Genomic DNA, 22,356 nt, shown 5'->3' on the forward strand with positions numbered 1-22,356 from the left:
TCTGGATCCCTTTCTGCGCCAATGAATTCCCCGAAGGCTTCAACTAGGCCAGCCGTTCAAGCTGTATTAGTGGCGGGGGAAGAGGATACGGGGATGGGAGGGGTTCGGACAGGACTGCAGTTCAAAGGGAAGAGCTTCAGGTCTGATTGACGGTAAAAAGACTCGAGTTGTTTCCAAAGCTTAAATGTTTCTTAATGAAATCAAGCATCTAAGAAAAAAGATCTCCGCTAAATTTAGTGAATCTTACCAAGCTTTACTTCTCTAAAACACTGCTCTACAAAACATATTTAAATATTATTTCACCTTTTATTCATGAAGGAAAGTATAGCGCATGGATTTCTGAAAAACCTCTCAAAAGACAGATTTAAAGCAAAAATAAAAGAAGAAAAAACAACAGAGAACAATTTTACCTGGAGCGAGAGTGGTTGCCCAGCTGGTACATATGTGGGTTGTACTGGGCCATGATGGTGATGGTGTCACACTGCTGTCCAATGATGAGACGAGCTTGCTGCTCTGTAGCATTCCGCAAGTTGATACCGTTGAACTGATTAAGAGGAAAAGGTATAATAATGGAGAAAATGATGAGTAACTTAGTTTATGGAAAACCAAATAAATAATCACATCAAAGCTGCAAGTTTGCTTTCTTTCATGTATCTGAGAAAACCTGTTATTTTTACAGCCTTGAGATACAACCTGTGGCATTCAGCAAGTTGTTCTTACCTCCAGTAATTGGTCTCCGTACTCCAACCCTGCCTGGTGGGCGATGCTCCCTCCAGTAACTTTTGAAACAAAGATTCCTCCGTTCTCCCCGCTCACAATAGAGATGCCCAGAGGCTCGGCGCCTTTGTGAACGATGACGTTGCGCGGCTCCTCCAAGTACGGCCTGGTGTGGGAGAGGGATCGAAATTAGAAGGGAGCATCGCACTAAATGCCCCTTAAATCTGTGCACTGATTTGCAATCCTGATCCTCAGGACCCAGTGTCCTGCATGAATTATCTGTTTAGACACTTAAAGTTGAGCACTCAAATGTTTTTTTTTTCTTTGATAATAAAACACAATGTTCTGAAAAGGTCTGCTTTGTCTTTTTGTTGTTAAATTACCGCTTTAGTTTCGAAGCTGATTAAGGCATTCGTGGAAAATAAAAGAAAGTAAATCTTGTGGTTGCAAAAAAAAAAAAAAAAAAAAAACTCAGATCACTACCATGTCTGACAACTGGAATAAAATGTTTCAGCAGTTTAATTATAAAACATGTGGACAAATCTACGTAGAAATAATTCTTTGGACACCAAATTAACTCCCTTACAAGGCCACCTCTGTCCACAGATGTAAATCCTACAAAAAACTTGAGGAATTAGCTAAAGAGGAGGAAGAAAGGGGTGAGGAACAAATACTAGAAGCTAGAAAAGGTTCCCAGAGCGTCAAAGATCTTCCCTCTTGAGGCTTCAAACCTGTGATATATTCAGTTGCATAGTCCTTAGATTAGAGTACACCGTTCTAACGTGTTCTTATGCGATAATCTCATCCTTAATTTTTGCATATTTTATAAATACATTATCTTTGTGTGAACCTACATGCCTGGACAACAACACTGTGGGATAATAAAGGATATTTCTATTCGATTCTATAAATTCTAGGAGCAGCGGTAGTGCTGCCCAGTACATTTAGTTCAATTTATTTGCATTTTAAAAAATTTTCAGTAAAAGATTAGGCTACTGTAAAAAAGTAACTCATGTACAGGATTTTCTATTTACTTGCCAACAGATCTACCAAGCACTGTGGTTTTAGACATGTAGGCATTTGCAATTGTACATGTAGGTGTAGTACTACTGCTACCTTTTTTTTTTTTTTTTTTTTTTTTGCTAATACTTGTACAAAGGAGAAAAGGGGATGACTAGGCCTATTTGTGAAATTTTGTATAAAACATTCTTTACTAAAAAAAAAACAAAAAAAAACATCTAAAGCAAAACAGTAGAAATCTGGACGATGCAGGGCAGTGGGTCTTGTGGAACGCTACTGAAAAAAACAGTTCTGGAGCTGCTTTACACCGAGCTTACAGAGGAAAGGTTTAGATCACACCACATAAATGCAAAGTGAGCAGTAAAAGCACAAGGAAAACGCCCTCATTTGGAGGAGACTTGTATGAACTCTGTGTCTTCATAACAAGGTTGGGCTTGTAACATGCCTTCCAAATCCATAAGCACATAGGAGAAGATGGATCGCAGCCAGAGACCGGGGTAAACTAGAGTGCTGGTGTATGGACAGAGATATGACCCAGAAGCTGGATGTTGAATAATACATTGCATAACATACATACTGCAGACTGAAGGGTGATCTGGCCTAAGGCAAAGATGCACACATGCATACAGCATTATTGAGACATGCACTGAGATCCAAGCGGGTCTTTGGACATGAACAGGGCAATGTGCAGGCACAAAAATAACACTGAACCTTTGAAGTTCACCAAGTGTAGCTAATCTGAGCTTGTGTGTTTTCCTAAGGCACAAATCATACTGCTGCATGCAAAGAAACAGAAATCTCCAAATTAAACCATTCTCCCGGGGGGGGGGGGGTTGGCTGGGTGAAAAACATCACAAAACCTCTTTTTGCATTCCACAAAGTGCACGTAAACTGCAAAAGAGTGTTCTGCTCCTTCGGGATATTCACTTTCCATCCAGCATCTTATCTGCTCTAGAAACATGTGAAACACTGTAGAGACTTGCGGGGCAGGGAAGGGTAAGAGTGGTGGCATTCCTCTGCTTTGCAGCGTGGGTGATCGAGGACAAACCTGAGGCTCCTGAGAGAGGAGAACCTCGGCCTTGCAGCCAGAGGAATCCTTAGAAAAGAGCGATTACGATAAAGAGATCTGGAGGGAGAAGGTTGCAAAGATAAAGAGAACGGGGGAGAGACAGGTATCACAGAGAGACAGACACAGTGTCAACGCACAGACGTGCCGCAGCTCCTGTGAAGTTAGTCAACAACAGATCACATGGTGGGTTATGGTAGCACTGTAGCCAGGCAACGCTGTCATACTACACCCGAGAGCCGACGCATCACAGTTCAGATATTAGAACTAAAAACTTCAAATATTTACAGTTTGGATTTCAACTTTTTTTTTTCCTGCATCTTCTCCCTTTTTCCAAGAGGCGACTCGGATACGCTTGACAAACGCTTCCGACGTTTAAAGAACGTAATCATGAAGCGAGTAAACAACAGAGACGCGTCGTCCACCTTAAAGCGAGCCGTGGAGTCCACTAAAATAGATACCTGTCTTTTCGGCGCTCCCCTATTGGCACAGGGCTGACTGAGATACGCGGCAACGTGGAAATGGAGCCTTGTGATTGGCTGCTGGCAAATGAGGAAGTCTCCAGGTTGAGTGGCGACTGCGGAGGGGTGATGAGGCTGGGACTGCTGCACTCGGAGTGCGACAGAGAGCCTGGATTCACGAAAAGAGCAGCAGAAAGGGAGACAATGAACGTCTACAATTATAATTAATTTGGAGGCTTATAAAAAAAAAAAAAATCAATGATTTAATTGTAAGATAAAAATGATTGCGCTTTATTCTACTCGAGCAACCGTTAATTTGTGGTGAGGATCTTCATTTTAATGCTTATTTATAGACATTGAAAGCACCAATTCCAGTTCATTGATCCTATAATAGTAATAACCTTATTTTCAGTTTAATCACAATCTGGAAAAAATGAAGTGAAGATTATGCTGTTTGCATCTGGAAGTAGCTCACCTCTGTCTGAGCCCAGCATGGAGCGGGGGTAACGGGGAGTCGAGGGGATTTTGATCCTTTCCGTGCGGTACTGGATGTTACTGGAAGAACCTGGAGACGATAACGCGGACAACTGAAAACCTCTGTCACAACATCCAGAAGGACAAAAGGGAAAAGGAGGCAGAAACCCTTCGTATGCGTTTGTGTGCATGCGTGGGTGTCAGACTGACCGAGCCGTGCGCTGGAGGGCAGTGAGTTTGTACCGTGTGACGCTCTGCTGCTGCGCGACGAGGACGTTTCAGAGTAATCGCTTGTGCGCTTCTGCTGGCTCAGGTCCAGGCTCAGGCGACCCTGGTGCTGGGGGCTGCACGGACAAGCAAAGTTACAATTGAGCATGAAATATGCCTGCTAAAAAACAAGTGTGTGCTTTTTTGTTGTTGTTGTTTTTAGATTAATTGGATCAATCGGCTGAGCTACACACACACACACACACACACACACACACACCCCCACACACACACACACACACGCACCCCCCCCCACACACACACACACACACCCACACACACAAAAAACAAACAAACATTAAGACAGAAAGGAAATTTTAATTAGCCAGTTTAGCCATTGGGAACAGAATAATTGGGATCAGTAATTCTACTGGTGTAGAGTTACTGGTTGTAACCGGATGGTCAAACTAGCATTTGCTCTGTGGATAATTAATAAAGTTACTCTGTATTAAACTGCCTTTAAAAAGCACACGCATGGACAGTGAAAGAACTTCTGCAAAAGGCAAAACGTAAGATAAAAGGACGAAACAATTATTGAATAAACCGACATAAATGTTTTGATTTTTTCTGTCTGAATAGCTGAAGATTTCCAACAAAAACACAACGGTAATCACGGTTTTAATCTTTGAATTAAAATTGCCCAGGTCACCTTTTCAGTGGCATCAGCAGGAGCATAAATAATATTCATAAAAATTAAGTGATATTGGTCACCACATGAAATGTAGGGGGCTTATCATAAAAATGTGAAAGAGCGGTGGGCCTCAAGTTTGAACCTTCTGGAGCACCAGTGCGGTTTTATTTCTGCCTACTGAAGTATAACAACGCTGAAAAGTCTAGATTTGACTAAGAAATTAAAGATGATGGTGGTAAACTGAAGCTGACCTGGTGTGGGTGTGCTGGTGACATATCTGAGATGCTACAGATGGACAGTTGCTAGTATGAACGCGGTGACTGCGCACGGTATATACAGGATTCCTCATCACGGCCGTCACAGCAGGGCAAGGAGACAGTCCACGATGGGCTGAATCTGGTGGGACACACACACACACACACACACACACACACACACACACACACACACACAAGGCAGGATGTTAAAGAAAATGTCATCAAAACATTCTGGCAACAATAAAGCATGCAAGCAGCTCACTAGGAGGTAGGGAGCCGTTGTAGACTGCAGGTATCAAGCCGACACTGTGGCGATTGGAGGGGCCGGGGGAGTGCAGTACGTCCCTGGACTCTGGTGAATGCTCGTCGTTGGAGTAGCCCTGCGGAGAATCAGAGACAAATATGTCTAGGAAAAATGACAGCAAGAGCATCCTACGAAATAAAATGAATGTGTTGTGTTCAGGGGGGCCTGGAGACGCAACGGAGGAGGTTTGCTTAAAATCCAAGCTCTGACTCAGCTCCTCGGCTGTGACGCATTACGTCACAAAATTAAATTGAGCGTTTCACTACAAATGTGTTTACATTACATTTAGGAATATTCAGATTTAAGGGAATCCGAACCAAGCACACAGGACAAAAGTTTCAGAGTAAAATTCAACATTTATACAGAACCTTGCAGATGTATTAATACGCCTTGAGCTTTTCTATGTGTCCGATTCTTTTGTGATTCTGCGCAAAAGATGACTGGTGCATCAATGTCAAGCTGAAAGTAAAAGTATTTAGCCGGCTTTTATCCTCTGTAGAACACAATTTGCATCAATTACCACTGAAAGTCTCTTGGAATATTTCCCACCACATTTAAACATACAGACTGAAATCTTGGCAAAAACTGGCCGACAATTACTTCCAAGCTTTGCCACAGATTATCAGTTAAATTCAAGCATCTACTTTGACTGGGCCGTTCTAAATCATCATTATGCTTCGATCTAAACCAATTCCCAGTAGTTTAGGTTGCATGTTGGGGTTTCTTGTCCTGCTAGAAGGTCAACCTCCATGACTAACTTAAGTGTTTTGAGCCTCTAACAGTTTTTAATTCCAGTATTTTTCCACATTGAGCTCCAGCCATCATCCAATCACCTATGACCAACTTCCCTGTTCCTTCTGAAAGCAAGCATCCCCACAGGATGATGCTGCCATCCCAAGTGTTTTCACAGAGACCAACACTACCCTGCTCTGTGTTGGTTTATCACAATAAATCCTAATAAAATGCACTGAAGTTTGTGGCTGAAATGTAAAAAAGCTTAAAAGGGTATTGACACTTTTATGGACTCCATACTCGTGTAATCTACTTACCTGGAAGGGGGGATGACTGATCTTTGGGGTCCGACGTCGAAGTGCAGGGGCAGATTTAGGACGAGGCCTCTTTACCTCTGGCTCCTCGCCTCTGGTGCGGCCAATGTCCTCATCGCATGACTTTCTTGAAGTCAGGACCTTTCCTTCCAGGAAGTAGTGGTTCCCATTCCTGTCTCGTTCTCGCTCACTCCTTTCTCTGCTCTCTCCTGCTGCCATGGAGATGGAAGCCTCCCCTTTGCCGTCGGAGGTGATTGTACAGTCTGAGGCGGAGCTGCTTTGATGTTTGTGTTTGAATTTAAAAGAGTCGCTGCGGGTGGGAGGGGTAGGAGGAGTTGGAGTAGGGGTAGAAGAGGATGAGAGAGAATCCGTCTTTGAAGACTGTGGGGAGTGTGAAGCTACGGCCGCAATCTGATTGGCTGCCAAGTACTCCAGCTTGGAGGAGGGAGTCTCGGGGCGCTTGAAAGTGTCTGGGTCAAAGATGGACTTCCTCTGCTTGGGTGATTTATAGATGGAGAGTTGGGTGGCTGCTGACATCGGACTGGCGCTGTCTGGAACGACCGACATACCTCCGACCATCATCTTGGGCCACGTGCCGCCGCTGTGCTTCTTCTCCATGGCAGTGTCCATGCTGATGCATTCGGAGTGGGAAATGGGCTCAAACGGCAAAGAGGAAGGCGCCTTCGTGTACGAGCAGCACTCCTGAAACGCGCTGGGACCGTAGCGACCGGTTCCCAGGTCGGCCAGGGGTCGCAGACTCGTGGCGTGGAGGGAAACGCTGGAGAACGGTTTGCTCATATCGCCATAAATCTCATCAGACTCCCCTCTGACCTTCCTCCTCTCCCCAGAGATACTGCCAGAGCTGGCGCTTCCACCGTCAGGGCAGAAGATGTCGGTTTGCGTCGAGCTGTTGTGTTTCAGGTTGCGGCCGTTTCTGGAGTGGAGCTCGGACAGCAGAATGCGTCCGTTGGACTTCTCGGATGAATCGCGCAGGCTCTCGAAGATGTTCTGGCCTGACGTGCTGTGAGGGAAAAACTATGGGAAAACAAAGGAATGAAGCAAAAAACAGATTTAAAAAAATTTTTTTTAAAAATGCTAGATTTATAAAAACAACTAAAAGATATACCTTTTGTTACTAAAGTTTCTCAACTATTTAGGGCACACAGAGCTGGAGAGCTCAGGAAGAGATATTAGAACTAGCTCACCTTCATAAGGGAGAGGCTCAGCGAGTCCCTGCAGCTCCGCAACAGAGCCTCGCACTCCGTCACAGATTTGTTATCAAGAGCAATTCCATTAATCTGCACAGAGGAACAGTGTAAATAAGGACGGGTCACATAGCACTAAAAAGCCATGAAAGTGACTCTTCTAAAATCCCACAGGTGTTTACGAGTGCGTCTTTGGCATCAATATTCTTAAAAGAGCTGCAAAACTACAACGCATTCAGGAGAGAGGATCGGCAGCTTGAAATTGCGTCTTGCACCGTTAAACTGGGAAAGCTACAAGGAATCTAGGTCAGCGCATTTTAGTTTGCAGTAAATTCAAACAGATTTCCACCATAAAAGATTCAACTTGAGTGCTATCTCATGAAACTGAGAAAGTCTGACATGTTAATGCACATAATAATAGACCCTGCTGGCGAAAACGATTACATATTTTTTGTTTCACTTCATCATTCTTAAGTGTTTTGAACACAATTATCCAGACTAAAGCAGCCTGGAGCTAATGCAGCCAATAATATATTATTTAAAGCTCTAATGGGGGAAAAAATGGACATGAATATGCTGTGCAGCATGTTTTGTCCTAACTTTATGCATGCCATTTACATTACTTTAAGGGTTTATGATGCCACCTGTATAACTGTGTTCAAAACTCTAAAGAATGCTGAACTGAATATGTAATCATCTCCACTAGCAGGGTCTACTACGTGCGTATAAACTTGGGGTGCACCAATATATCAGCTAGCCAATAAATCAGCCCCTGATTTCCTTAGCTGGAAAAAAAAAGTGAAGCGAGTCCAGCATGTTCTCTGGAATCTCATTAAAAATTACTTTAAATTGAAGGAGAGGTACAATCAATGGTACAATGGAACGTTGTGTATTTTTTGTAATCAGCTCCCTTAACAAAAGGTTGGTTAAGTATGGACAGTAAAGCTCAAATGTTTATGCTTAATGAACAGAGAAACTAAATCTTCTCTTTCTGACAGATTAACATTACAGATGCCCTTAACAACTCATTGCAAATCTGTTCAGTGGGAGTTTGCCGCTGTATCTGCAGAGAAAGCGAGTCTGTCAACTCTTTTCAATCAATCCCTCCTTCCAAGGATTTAAAAGGAGGAAAGAAACTTCTGGATACAACTAAATCCCACCTAGCATGTCAATTCTGGATTGGATTGAGGTTTGGATTACCGAGTTAAAGGAATCTGCGCTTACTGCTGAGAAAAAAATTGGCTAAAATAATAAAAACAAACAAACAAACAAAAATGAAGTGATTTCAAGGTGTCTAAAAATTACTCACAGCAATAAGTCTGTCTCCAACTGTGAGCGAGCCCTCTCTGGCTGCGGGACTTCCCTGGGCGATGGCGGTGACAAACACCCCGCTTTCCAGACTAATACCACTGTCTGAAACACAGAGGAGAAACTCAAACGGTTACAGGGGGGAAATAAAATCCACGACGACACCCATTACAGACAAAATAGCCAATTTTAAATTTAAAAAAAAATTCTGAACTTTCACCAGGTCCTGTAGCAGAATAATAGCACATAAATGATTCGGACACAACATGAACCTGGAGAGATGAAAGAAAGGATCCCAGGACTAGATGAGCTAGATAGATTTTTACAGTGAAACATCCCTCTCACGCTGTCCGTTTCAGCCCTGTCAGAAGACAACCTCTCCTATCGTTTCTGTGTGCGTAATTAAAGTGTAATGTACCTTTATGTCCCATCAGGTTGATGTGAACAGGGGTGACCAGCCTTCCTCCCAGAGACTTCCGTCTTCGTACCACCATGTTGATCAATCCGCCTCCGTTGACCACAGCCTTCACCACCTGTTTTCTGTCCTTATTGGTCAAGTCGATGTCATTAATCTTCAACAACCAATCGTTCACTCTGGAGTCCAAAGAGGAGAAACGACGATGAATTTAACAGACGTCCATCAACAATAATGTTTACCAAGTAGGTTCATACCTCAGCCTTCCATCAGCAACACTTCCTTTATCCACCCTCGTAACAAATATCCCACAGTCTCCAGGTAGATAGGGATCGTTTACCCCCTCGGCAATGTCAAACCCGAGAGCCTTCAAGTCCATGTCCTCCTGTTAGGGCAATGATATGCAGCTCAGTCAACTCATTTCTCATTACATTCGATTTGCTGTTCCCGATTTCAACCGGAGGCTCGGTCTTACCCTGTCTTTCTCAAACTCCACCACCTCCGTCTCCCATTCCAGGGAGTCTGTGTCAATGGCGGAGTCGTGAGAGCTGTGTGCCATTAGCTGACAGAACCGGGCCTCCTTCTCCAGCTGGCTCTCCATCTTTTCCCTTAACACAGAGCAGCAGGGTCAAAAGGTCAGCCACCAACACATATTCAATCCGACCGAAGCACATTTTTAAATCTGTCCTTTTTTTCCTGTATCTGCCTTTGCAATTCTACACGTTCTGTGAAGGTCAAATCACAAATTTCAATGTAATGCTATTGGCACTTTATATGGTTTGCAGGTTTTTGGATTTGTTTGTTTTTAATCGGTCCATTCTACCAAGTGGATTGGTAGAATGTCCATTTGCCTCGGAATAGTTTATACCAAGGCAAATGACTTGGCATAAGTCAGCAAATTACTTTTACCAAGTCATATCTGCCTTGGTATAAACTATTCCACTGTAATTTTTGGCTTCATGATTAAGGTTGCTATATTTTGTCTCATGCATTTTATCAACATTGGCATCTTTATTGCCACTCTGCCACAAAAGCATTATTTGTAGAGCGGAGGAAATGTCTTTGCCCTGTGGACAGATTCTCCTCCCTGCTCCTCCAGAGTCTCAGCTGGTCCTCTGATTAATGCTCTCCTAGTCTAAGCAGTCAGTTTTGATGTATATTGAGCAGAAGCTTTGGATATTGTTTTATAACGTAACCTCGTTTCAAACATTTCCACAACATTCTCCCTGAACCGTCTGCTGTGTTCATTGTCTTTGTGATGCTGATTAGTCAATCAATCGCTCACATTTATTTGCATTGCACATTTCAGCAACAAGGCAGTTCAAAATCCTTCACACAGAAATAAAAAGTCGATAAAATAACAGACAGTCAACAGCTGACAATCCAGTGTCAAACATTACATTTTGACGAGTGCCATCATCAAAATTGTCAATACCAATTGAATATATTGGTCAATGTTCCATTTCTTATGGTTCAAAAGCAACTCTAAGCAGGCGGGGTTTTAGCCTTTATTTAGAGAAACTCAGCGTTTCAGCTGTTTTACAGATTTCTGGAAGTTTGTTCCAGATTTGTGGTGCATAGAAGTTGAATGCTGCTTCTCTGTGTTCGGTTCTGGGGGATTCATTTCTCACAAACTCTGAAGCCTTCGCAGAACAGCCACAGTGAGACGAAATAACAGACCTGAGCCCTGTTTACTAAAGAAGAAACGTCTTAGGGCAGCTGGATTTCATTTAGCACCTAATTTACATACTTTAGATCAACATTAGATTATTTTTTTCTTCCTTTGCCCTTTCCTTTTGTTTGTTATTTTGTTTGCATTTCCTTTTAATTCATGTAAAGAACTTTGTATTGCCTTGTTGCTGCAATGTGCTATATAAATTTAATTGAAAGATACAAATACTTGTGAGGTACCATAGTAAATATTACCACAAACAGAAAAAACACATTTCAAAGTTCTTAAAATAGAGCTCAGAGTTTATTTTAAGACATTGAATGCCTTTATAAAAACTTTACAGCTTTGTGGATTGGGGAATATAAACTACATTTAAAGCAGGAAAAAAAAAACTAAAAGCAGACTTGTCAGCAAGATGTATGAGGTCCTATTGAGGCCTGCCTACAAGGTAGCAATGACATTCAAAGCCCAGAGGTACACGTCCTTTAAGGAGGATAAAGAGGGAATGTTTTTACCAAGTTACTGCATGACCTGAAAAGACAGGAGACACAAATGATGTCGAGGCTTAAAAGGGAAAACAGGGTGCACAGGATCCTGATGAAACCCAAATTATAGTCAGGTAGCAGATTCAACTTTATGCGAAATTTAAATTCAAGCCTTAAAAGTCAACATCTCTTCATTCACAGCTTTGACTTAGAAATGCCTGTCATGTCCACTTTCGCCAGCAGATGGAGCCTTTGCATGCAGCATAGAATCACCCAAACAGAATTAGGGACCGTGTGAGCTAAAATGTTTACATGTGCTTAAAACACTAATGCTTTCTGGGATAAAATTTTAATCTGTGCAAATGGAAATGAGGCCAAAAAAAAAAAAAAAAATCACCACCAAGCTTCACATTGGTTGAGTATAAGAGGCATAGGAGAGAGGCAATACAATGTGCACCATTACTCTGATCACTAAAAAAGAATTAAAAAAAAAAAACTTGAGGGAACTCACTTTAATTCTTTGAGTTCTCGCAGCGCATCGTTTTTCTGTTTCCTCATATCGTCCAAATTACGCAAGGCGTCGGCCAGGTCGCTGACCGCCCGGTCCCTTTCTCGCCGCAAGTTATCACACAGAGTTCTGAGGAAAGAGAGAGAACAGATGGTGGCAGGATGTAAAGGAATATGTGCAAATAAGTATAATGTAACGAGTATGAAAGCCCCACTGATAGTGTTTAAAATTAAATACATAAAAAAAGGTTTGAAAGTACACACACACTGACCTTATGCTCTCCCTCTCTGCCACTATTTTGTCCCTCTCTTGGAAGGCCCAGTCCCTTCGACATTTGGCCACCTCTGCCTCCTGTGTGGCCTCCTTCAGTTCCTGGGACATGGCTTCATACTGCTTCCTCAGCATCTCTATCTCCTTATTGGCTCGTTCCATGTCCAGGGTAGCGGAGTCTTGTTTCTGAGAACATTGATTAAAACAAAAATAATTTTTAAAACAATGATTTTGATAATGTCACAGTTTGTATGCATATCAAGTACTTAATCTAAATGTGTAGTGAAAAATTATTAGCAAAAAACAAGAGGCAGAGTTTTAAGTCGAGAAGACACGCTGGCAAGACTTACTGAATATAAACCTTGAATTTTCTTCTTTCTTTTTTTTCATTATATAACAAATAACTAAATAAAAGTTGGCCAATGACCACATTTATGAGTATGATGTTCTACTTAAATTATCCTGGGCTTCATGTTAATGATTTGAGGAATTGCTACTTAATTCCTAGAAATTGTCAAACATGTCAACATATGTGGACGCCACACACGGATCCTCATGAAGTTTTACAATCATTTCCAGGACTGACTGCAATTGTAAACTTTCCTAAATGAAAGTGGCTTAAGTTGTCAAACTCTTCCAATAAAAGTTCCAGTTAAAGGCTTAGTTCAGGACTTTATAAGAGAGGCTCAGTTAAAAGGTTATAAGTGGTGTGAAGAGCAAATATATAAATACTATGCTACGCGACAATGCTTTGGTGGTGCGTCGCCTCCTACGTGCAAAAAAAACAGAATCAAACAAACGGATAACTTCGAGAGACTTTAAGAGCAGCAGAATGAGTGACTACTTGTCTGGCCTGGTAGTATTCTCGCAGCAGCTGATCCCGTTGAATGATGGCCTCGGTCCTCTCCTTGCGAGCCACGTCCCTCTCCTCCCGGACCATCTCGATGTCCTTGCAGGCCTGGCTCAGCTCCTTCTGGGCTTCTGCTTTGTCCTTCACTTCGTCGCAGTACTTCTCCAGCAGCTCGTTCCGCTCGCAGATGGCCCTGTCCCGGTCCACCAGTGACGAGTTCAGCTCCTTTATCAAAAACAACGGCGGTCGAAATTACTCGCACTGAAACTGCAGTTTCCACAAACCAAATGCAGCTAGCAGAAGACACTTTACGCCATGCCGCCTTATTTTTATTTATTTATTTTTTTAATGTTTTGTTAATGGTTACGTTAACTACCCCGGAACACGAGTAGAAAAAAAAATTACACTGAAACTACGTTTACAATCCAATGTAGGTATTGAATGTTGTTGACTAATAAAATTCAATGTCAACACGTTTGACTGTTCTTCAATAAACCAACACCGATATATTGCATTTGGATTATAATCTTAAACAAATATTGGTTTAGGTTCAGAATGAACCAAATTGATCTTTTCTACTTGCAGGATTCTCTGCACAAAGAATGTGACAAACAATGGTTAGAAACTTGACCCGTCGTCAAGCTCCTCAATAAAAATATTACACACTGTGCACCATCTAAATGATGAACTCAGTCCAAGAGTGCCATCATTTTGTCAGGGTGAAAATTGTAGATTTCATAAGGATTAAAATATTGTGGCAGCAGAAGTGACGACGCAGCAAACAGCCCTTTATATGTTCACGTCCACGCAGCCGGAAGCAGAGGCTGCGTATTCTCACAACCGCTGTGAGAATACGCAGTCGTTTCGAGCCGGATTAACGTCCAGGTTTGCTCATCTTGCTTCATAGTGCAACTCATCCATTTGTTTTTATGTATGGGTTCCATCCCATTGTGTCTCCGGCAACATCATCAGAATTGTACAGATCAGCATCTCATTTTCTGTGGCTTTCCTGCAAAGCCAGCAGTGTAAGTAATTCACAGTATGTGGTAACCTAAATTTAGCACACTGTTTTCCTTGTAGATTTTTTTTTTTGCTTTGATGACAATTAAGCCCCACCACAGCTAAAATGTCTCATAATCAGAGCCCTGTTTAATTTTAATTGGAGATGCAGCAATCAGGCTTTTACTGGTCAACACATATGTAGTGCTCTCAAGCATCTGATTGTCAGATTGAGATTTTGATTACTATCAGAGTTATAACACCATTTCTTTTTTTTTTGTATTTATTTCAATCTAACAATTAGATGCTGTTGACCATAACAAAAGATGCAGCAGGTTTTTTAATGAGTTTGAATCCAACAGCAAATGAGGGGATTGCAAGATTACCCCCATGCATGCGCCTAACCTTTATCCGATTTCTACTCTGCTCAAAAGAGTCGCATCATAGTACATAATACTGGTGATGCATTTATAGACCAAAAAAAAGTGGAAGCTTCAATCCTAATAACGTGATGCTAATCTGCGTCTCATCAGACATGCAGACTAAAAACGGTGCTCAGTCAGCCAGTGAGAGGGCAGAAAGCAGCGAGGGCTGTGTTTACGTAACAGCGTTTTACCACTACAGTGAAACTTGTAAAAGGGACAAAAACAAAGTGTAGACTGGATCTGGGTGATAAATGTCTGTCAGAGGCACAAAAACACAGCACTTCATGTCTGACGTAGCATCTGCACTCCAGATACAACCCCACCAAACATGGAGATATTTAACGCTCCTTTTCAATCAGTTTCAATCTGCCTCACAATCCCTTTTTGCTAAGTAATATACATCTACTTGAAGATACAGTAGTTGAACTTTATATGCAAAATTTTTATGTGGCAAATAAGTAGTTTTTATGTATAGAGTGCTGCAACTATTGTTGTACATTTTGAACTTTTTCATGATTTTCTTTCATGTTACGGTGCGCAATATTTAATGCATTTTAACTGGATACACCAAGACAAAGTGGCACAAGACTATAATAAGGAAGGAAAAGAGTACATGATGTATTTTTTTTTTACAAATAATCTGAAAAACGTGCTCTGCGGGTGTGTTCAGCACCCTTTCCCCTTAGACTCAATAAACAAATCTATTACAGCTGGAAATTACAGCTGGAAGTCACTTGCTGTTTGTCTCAAACAGCTTTGCACATCTAGAGGTTAAATCATCGGCCCGTCCTTCTTTGCGAAATAGCTTAAGTTTTTTAATTGGATTTGGGTCTAGACTTTGGCTAGGTCCTTCTAGATGTTTATCGTTAGTATCCCTTCACAGTGTGGATTAAAAAGTTCAGTCTGTCCACTTTCACATATTTCCTGTGTTCCCTGCGTGGCTTTCTGCTGGCAACTTTTCAATAGAATAAATGTCAGATTTGTGCAGTGCAACACCGACGCATGTCCTGTCCATAGGTTTTTGTCACCTGAACTTTGGATTTCTTGTGTTGGATCTCGTCCAAACTACTCAATCCGTACTTTTATCTACAGCATCTTTCATGGAAAATGACTCCTCTTTATGAAAAACTATTTATTATTAGGCAAAACTGCTCATGCAAAATAAATTAAACTCCCACCTGTCTGAGTGCTTCCAACTCCTCACTAGCCACTACTCGCTCTGAAGACGTGTTCTTCAGTCGCGCTTCAGCCGCCTCCAGTTCGGTCTGCAGCTTATCCAGCTCTTTGATCACCTGGTCCCTCTCGCTCATGATGAGGCGGTACTCATTGAAGACGGAATCCCTCTCCTCCTTGTACTTCTCGCAGTCCTTGGACGCCTTCAGCTGCAGGTTTTTGTAGCGCGTCACCTCCGACTGCAGCCGCTCCATCTCCCTCTGCAGCTCCTTGTTCTGAGCCGACGACTTGTTCAGCTCCTGCTGCACCGAATCAAACCTGCGGACCAAAGGATCGCGGCAAGAATCAGCTCAGAGTTTCACCGTCACCTGCTGAGACGTTTTGATCAAATGGTGGCTTGGATTTAAACTTTCGCCCTCGGCTTGTGCTTTCACCTCCTCATCGACGTGGAGAACTGCTGCTGGTAGTGCATGGCCGAGTCTTGCTGTTTTAGCAAAGCGTTCATCTGCTTCTGCAGCCGGCGGTTCTCCTCCTCCGCCTGCTCCAGACGACTCAGGTCGGTGTTGTGGTTGGCCACCTTCTCGCCGTAGCGCTTGCTGAGGGCGTCGTAGTCCTTCTTCACGCCCTCCAGTTTGTCCATCGCAGTGTCGTACAACTGATTCAACACCTCCGACGAGCCCTTCTCCCTCATCACCTGGACAGGGCAGCGCACGTAAAACGGTGAACTATTGTCTTGCTACTGCTGTGCACCATGTCAGCAGCAGATGGCATCGGTGTGCAGAGAGGTTTCTATTTACAATCAAATAAAAATACGATTGATAAAAAGAAATAGGCAGACTCATTGACCTGAACTTGTGTTCTTGAATAAAACTTAACGACTTAAACTGATTACGTACAGCGTCTGTCCTTCAGACTCGAGTCATTCTCAGTAAGTCTCTCTCTCCCTCTCACTTTCTCCCGACAGTCTTGCTGATCCAGTCTTCCCGATTCCTGAGAGATCTGCCATCACCCTAGGGCTGGATTGACCTCGGCTAGCTGGATTGACCTCGGCTATGCAACATACACTGGCTATACTGTGAAGTTGTAGCAACACGGTTTAGATCAGAATGCCCTTCGCCGAGGCCAAGCCCTTTTCTTCTGCGTTTGCCCTTTTCAGAAATGCTCTGCATGCATCTCCCTCCTCTTTCCTGCCCTGTTTAGAACTACAGCAGCGTACCCATGGGTGCTGTGTAAGAGAAATTTACAGTAATACAATAAGGGTCGCAATTCCCTTGGAACAAATTGTTCACTGCGTAGAACATAAAAGGTTAGACTTCTATCATTTTATTTTAGGTAAAAAAAAAAAAAACAAACAAAAAAGAACACACTGAAAAATCTTAAATCGTTTCTTTCAGCACAGAAACAAATGTTAATTGAATTGACTGTCATATTCACAAAACGGCATCCGAGCGGCTTCATCATCCACTCGGAGATGAGTTTGTGTCGCAGCTGTGTACCTGCTGTTGCTGCAGCCGAAGGTCTGCCAACTCCTTCTGGTCTTGACTGTGAAGTCGTTTGAGCTCCTCGCAGTTCTGCTTCAGGTGGTTGTGTTCTCGGACAAGCTGGGCGTTCTCCCTCCTGGCCGTTTCCATCTCCTCCTTCAGCAGAGCCTGGTCGCCCAGGACGCGGCTGTGCAGCATACTGGGGGAGGGGGGAAAGATGAGCAGGAATATACCTGGACAATACTAAAGTAGCTACAGGGACAGAATGGGATTTTCTGAATATGGCGACACATTAAAGACCCAAATACTTTCTCGTGCTTTTCCAAAAGGTTACAAGTTCCTGATTCAGCATTTTTTCCATATTTTTCAAAATATTCCAACTCTCAAGCAGCTATAACACGCGATCAGAAACGTGGCCTCGGCTCCCGAGCCGTCACGCTGAACGACTCAATCTCATAAATGCCTTCGTTTTCGAGCTTTTAAAAAGCGAGCAGGATTTCTGTACAGCCAGAGGTGTGTTAGTGTGAAAGCTGGCTGTAGCTACAAGGGGAGCGCTTTCAATTAGGCTAATGGAAGCACCATGCCAGCATTTGGTACGAATGTTGTAAAACAATGCAGTAAAATTTTATTATTCCTAGCAGGTGGCTCGTGACAGAATGTTCAACCTACATTTTTCGGAAACGAGCAGAGTGGCACAGACGCCACCGCTGGCTAATCGACGCATATTGCCGTATGCTGCCTTCACTGCTAATGTGGAGATGAAAACTGGCGTTACTGGAGGGATGCTTACTGGTAGAAGTCGGCTTCCTTCACGGCCTCCTCACACCTCTTCAGTGTTTTGGTATGCTGGTTCTGAAGAGACTGCAGGTCTCCCATGGCCCTCATGCACTGGCTTTTCAGGCGCTCGTAGTCATGGCTGGCTTTGGGATTTGGCCTATAAAAGAAAAGCAGCAAGCACTCAGAATTCTGCCATGTATTGTTTAAATGCTCTAAAAGCCTGAAGACTAAAGCTCATTCAAGCTCAAGGACAAATACTCTGTGTTTGTAGAGTCAACATTATTCCAAAGTGCAGAGAATTAGCAGATGAAAAGACAGCAGAAAGAACTGATGACACTGTAATCCCAGTGGCTTTGCCTTCCTGGATAAACAACCGTTACTGATCAAGCTGTGCTGCTCCCAGGAACATATCACAAAAAAAAAAAAAACCTTAAATGTCCAAGAACAACGGTTCAGTCCAGGTTTTGTACCTGCAGTCATCGAAGGTGGTCCCAGGCGATGCCAACGCCAGACGCTTCCGAAGCTCGTCCCGCTCCCTGGTCACCTGGCGGAGCTGCAGGAGGATGGTGTCCAGGTTGTCGCCGGCGTGACGGTTGTCGTTAACGGCTGGGGGCGGGGAGGACGCTTCACCGTTTACGGGGGAACCTGTGACAACGAGCCCATTTGAGCCACTTATTGCACACAGCAAAACTATTTAGTGTATTAACTGATTAACAAAATGGCTACGAGAAATACTGAATATGGTGATCATCTCAAATATGTCGCTTTTACTACACAGCCTGTCTTTTCCCAACTTTCATGATAAGAATTGCTGTTTAACTCAAAAAAATGTTTAAATACTAGAAAAATGATAAAGTAAGAAAGACGAGACGAGTTTAGGATGATCTGCTCTATCTAGTAACAGAATATTAAGATTATTATTAAATATGGTTTATTCGAGTACTTCTATCAACACACAACTGAGAGACAGAACTGAAATTCAGATTTTATGTATTGGAGTCATTTCTCAGTCTTAACTCTAATAAGATTCTTCAGCCCAGTACATGGATTGCAGTACTTTTCCACTCCAGTAAAGCGTCTATGCTTAAATATTGTAAATCTTTGTCGAGTAGTCAGATCAGGAAGATCATTTCAGAGTCACATTCAGGATCGCTTTCTTCAAAAGAACACCCCCGGCAGGAAGTCTGGGGATTATGTGCATCTTTGAGTCACCTTTTGGATCTTTCTTGGGTTTATGTAACACAGCTGAGTCACTTGGACCTCTGTCAGAAACAGGGAGAGGCAGACATGGCAAACCTCCTTAGAAAACAGGGAAGAATTGGTCGAGTGTTTTTGCACACATTGTGGGCTTTAAGAGGACAAATAAATCCAACTTCCTGTCCTTTAAATCAGGCATTTATAAACACATTCCTTCATTTTCCTGGATTTACTTCGGCATTGTTTTGGCCCGTTTTGGATTCCAACCTCACCCACCCACTCCGATGCAAAAAAAATTTGCAGCAGGAGTCTTTCGTTATTTATACGTACCAACGCTACTGAGAGAACTGCTGCTTTCCGAGTCTGATGGCATGGTGGACAGGACGCTGTAGGTGGAACCTGCCAGGACAGGAGAGCCATTCAGACGCACAGCATGAACAGAATGATAAACCCACAGTACAGTGAGACGAGAAATTAATACTATATACTCAGCTCTTTGTTTAATGCACAATATTAATATTAATTCAAATTGAAATAATCCATTTTTCTTTCAACAGCCAGGTTAGAAATCTGACTTTTATACCTGTTATTGTATCCTACGCGTTGCATTTAATAAACCTTCCCCAGATCAATGAAGAAATCGATAGAATTTTCTCCGTTTGTTTTCAGAGATCTGCTCTGAGCCGAGTTTGAGGTGTGCTTTTTGAACTGGCAGGCCGGTTTCTGTGGGCCCCTCTCAGAGTGTTACAGAATAATAACACGAAGAACGGAGGTGTGCAAGATGTACTATATTTTAATGGTGCGTCTTGAGCAAAAGCGTACCACGTAAATTTTACGGAACCGTCAGGAAACTGTGTCATCCTGTGAAAACAGGGCATAGCGTGGCCAGCTTGGCTCAGTTTATGACTGCCAACACTGCAGTCAAAAACTCAAAGCTCAACCGAATGCAGTCATTACAAACTACGCTTCATGTAAATCCAGGTGGAAACAAATTCATATAAACTGGACCTTTTTATTCTAACCACAATAATCTTGTGGATAACTCAGAATCCAGGAACTTGCTGGTGTATATAAAAAAATAAAATAAAATAAAAATTGGGATTTAAAAGAGAGCGGAAATGGTGGCCAGCCTCATCAGTGGCAGTCAAGTCGCAGTTTGACAGCAGCAGTTCTTGACTCCTACTTCTGCCCTTGCTTCCCACTGGCTTTAGCTGCAGCTCTCCTGTGTGACGAGGCCAAGCCTAATTAACTATGAGCTCTGTGCGACTGAGCCACTCCATCTTAGGGCCAGCAGACGGAGGAAAGGAGAGGAGAAACAGAGGGGGCATGGGCAAGCAGAGGATGGATGAAAAGAGATAGCCTAAGTAAGTCACAGAAAAGATAAGGAAGAAGTGTATATTGGAGGGGTGGGAGGAGAGGAGCAAAGCGCAAAGGCTTTTAATATGTTCTGACATTCCCTGTCTGACGCTCAACCCTCCTGCTCTGCAAAGTGCTTCCAGCACACAGCTTTGATTGCGTATTGTTCCACCAGACATGATGAGAAGTGCTGTGGAGTTGCACAGCAGTAACTCTCTACAATCAGCACATCGATGCAAAAAGCGGTTCCCTTATTGCATGTTGCTTTTTCGGTGTCTTCGGTGGCTTTCCGATGCAATATTTGACTTCTTGAACCCAGTATGTGACTGACGGTGTCTCACAAAAACAGACGGGAGCCACTGCGAGGCGTTATGTCAGCTTAGTTGTACGATAAATCTTTTCGTAATATCCTAGAGGCAAACTCAGTGAAGCTCTGATGCAAAGAAAAAAGAAAAACAGGCGTATTTGAGGGCAACCTTATGGCAAAGTTATGAGGACAGATATTGCATGGACAGAAACACCCTCAGATGATAAAATTCACTCAGTAATTGCACGCATCTCATTTCTCTACACTTTTTTTTTTCTTTTAAGATTGTCGCATTTGTTTTTCCAGTTCAAATTTTTTTAGACGGATTGATCCCGTTTTCTTACTTTTTATACTAAGGGACCAAAACAGACAAAATATGCTACAGGTTATTGGACACAGACAAAATACTACTGCAGCTAACCTACAAAATTGATCATGATGACTAGAGTAGTATGTCGACTGACTTTTCCTTAAAAGCATTCTTTTCCTCTAACTTTTTAAACTAAATACTAAAGCTCTTTTCCTCCAAGGTGCTGTGTGTGTGCGGTACAGCCTGCGGACCCGAGTTGTAAGTGTGTGTCTGTCTTCTGCCTTTTGGTCATGTTCTGCTCCAGTCGCTGGGTTGCTACAGCTGGGCAGGTTATGCTTCCCTGCAAAATTAACCCGTTTCTAAAAGTTCTTCAAAGACCAGTGTGATCTACTGTTTGCATCATCACAAGAGTGATGGATGATGAGGAGACATCTGGAGGTGAGATGAGCCAACAGACAAAGCTAATGTGCAATTTGTTTTTCCTTGAGTTCAATTTTAAATCGATTAATTTTTAACACTGTTGAAAGTATCAAACAGCATTTAAGCAAGACATTTTGCAAAGTTATTACTGCTGCAAATTCACTGTGCACATAAATATAGCAAAAGATGGTTTGGAAGAATTGCGTTGCTATGGTAAAGACATTAAAAAGCTACAACCAAGTTGTTGCAGTGCCAGAACCAAAACGTTTTTTTTTTTTCAAAAGAAAAGAAATATATATTTTTGTTGTAGCCATTTGTTACAGTTTCTACCCTGACCCTTTAGATCCGCTTTCCTTGAGAATTGTACTCTTCACTAAACTGATCGATTTTTCATTCATTTCCAGTTCAGACATATATTTTGAAATTCTAAACAGACATGTTTTTTTTTTTTTTTATTTATTTACAAATGTCTAACTAAGGCTTTATTTGGTTTTTTGGGGGGGGGTTTACCGTTATGTTGGAGGTAGCACTTCTAACATTCAGTTCAATTACATCTCTATATCATTAAGTGCAATCTTTTTTTGTGTTTTTTTTTTTGTGGTAAAAGTTAAGAAAAAATAAAATAGATTTTTGGAAGAAAATGATTTATTTTTTTTTTTTTTGTCAAATAGAAAAATTATTCAACAGATGGCACCAAACCAAATTCACCAGGAAATGAGGATATAAGATTATTTCCATTTATTCATCTGAGCATATTTCTCCACATTTTACCAGATTTTCATGAAACTCCAGAAAAATACCTCACAGTACATATTGCTGTTTAATACATTTATAAAAAAGAAAAAGAAAAAAACACAGGTAGTTCTTAGTTTTAAAGTAATTAAAACTAAGTACCGATTGATTTTTTCCCTATTTAACCTTTCGAGCACAGATGAAGAAAAAAAGTCTGAGTCAG

The 22,356-nt window shown here is 42.2% G+C and overlaps 1 protein-coding gene across 4 annotated transcripts in view; it reads right to left on the reverse strand.

Annotated features, from left to right (window-relative positions):
- The window catches only part of dlg5a (discs, large homolog 5a (Drosophila)), a 42,476-nt gene that overhangs the window by 8,017 nt on the left and 12,103 nt on the right, over positions 1–22,356 (reverse strand). The window contains exons 3-25 of one of the 4 annotated variants that reach the window (XM_088013056.1): positions 19,339–19,407; positions 18,282–18,456; positions 17,825–17,968; positions 17,050–17,233; positions 15,988–16,247; positions 15,559–15,871; positions 12,951–13,181; positions 12,108–12,292; positions 11,840–11,965; positions 9,647–9,779; positions 9,429–9,556; positions 9,175–9,350; positions 8,758–8,861; positions 7,449–7,541; positions 6,247–7,278; positions 5,156–5,273; positions 4,888–5,032; positions 3,949–4,082; positions 3,740–3,829; positions 3,265–3,433; positions 2,786–2,863; positions 721–883; positions 411–544 (exon numbers count right to left, since the gene is read on the reverse strand). In XM_088013056.1, coding sequence (XP_087869182.1) covers positions 411–544; positions 721–883; positions 2,786–2,863; positions 3,265–3,433; positions 3,740–3,829; positions 3,949–4,082; positions 4,888–5,032; positions 5,156–5,273; positions 6,247–7,278; positions 7,449–7,541; positions 8,758–8,861; positions 9,175–9,350; positions 9,429–9,556; positions 9,647–9,779; positions 11,840–11,965; positions 12,108–12,292; positions 12,951–13,181; positions 15,559–15,871; positions 15,988–16,247; positions 17,050–17,233; positions 17,825–17,968; positions 18,282–18,456; positions 19,339–19,407 — 4,384 coding nt within the window. The remainder of the gene's footprint in view (positions 1–410; positions 545–720; positions 884–2,785; positions 2,864–3,264; positions 3,434–3,739; positions 3,830–3,948; positions 4,083–4,887; positions 5,033–5,155; positions 5,274–6,246; positions 7,279–7,448; positions 7,542–8,757; positions 8,862–9,174; positions 9,351–9,428; positions 9,557–9,646; positions 9,780–11,839; positions 11,966–12,107; positions 12,293–12,950; positions 13,182–15,558; positions 15,872–15,987; positions 16,248–17,049; positions 17,234–17,824; positions 17,969–18,281; positions 18,457–19,338; positions 19,408–22,356) is intronic. The other 3 variants (XM_088013054.1, XM_088013053.1, XM_088013055.1) reach the window with 3 other exon arrangements.

Source organism: Poecilia mexicana, unplaced genomic scaffold (assembly GCF_051168715.1).
Source record: "Poecilia mexicana isolate PSO_F unplaced genomic scaffold, ASM5116871v1 scaffold_15, whole genome shotgun sequence".
Lineage (NCBI taxonomy): Eukaryota > Metazoa > Chordata > Actinopteri > Cyprinodontiformes > Poeciliidae > Poecilia > Poecilia mexicana.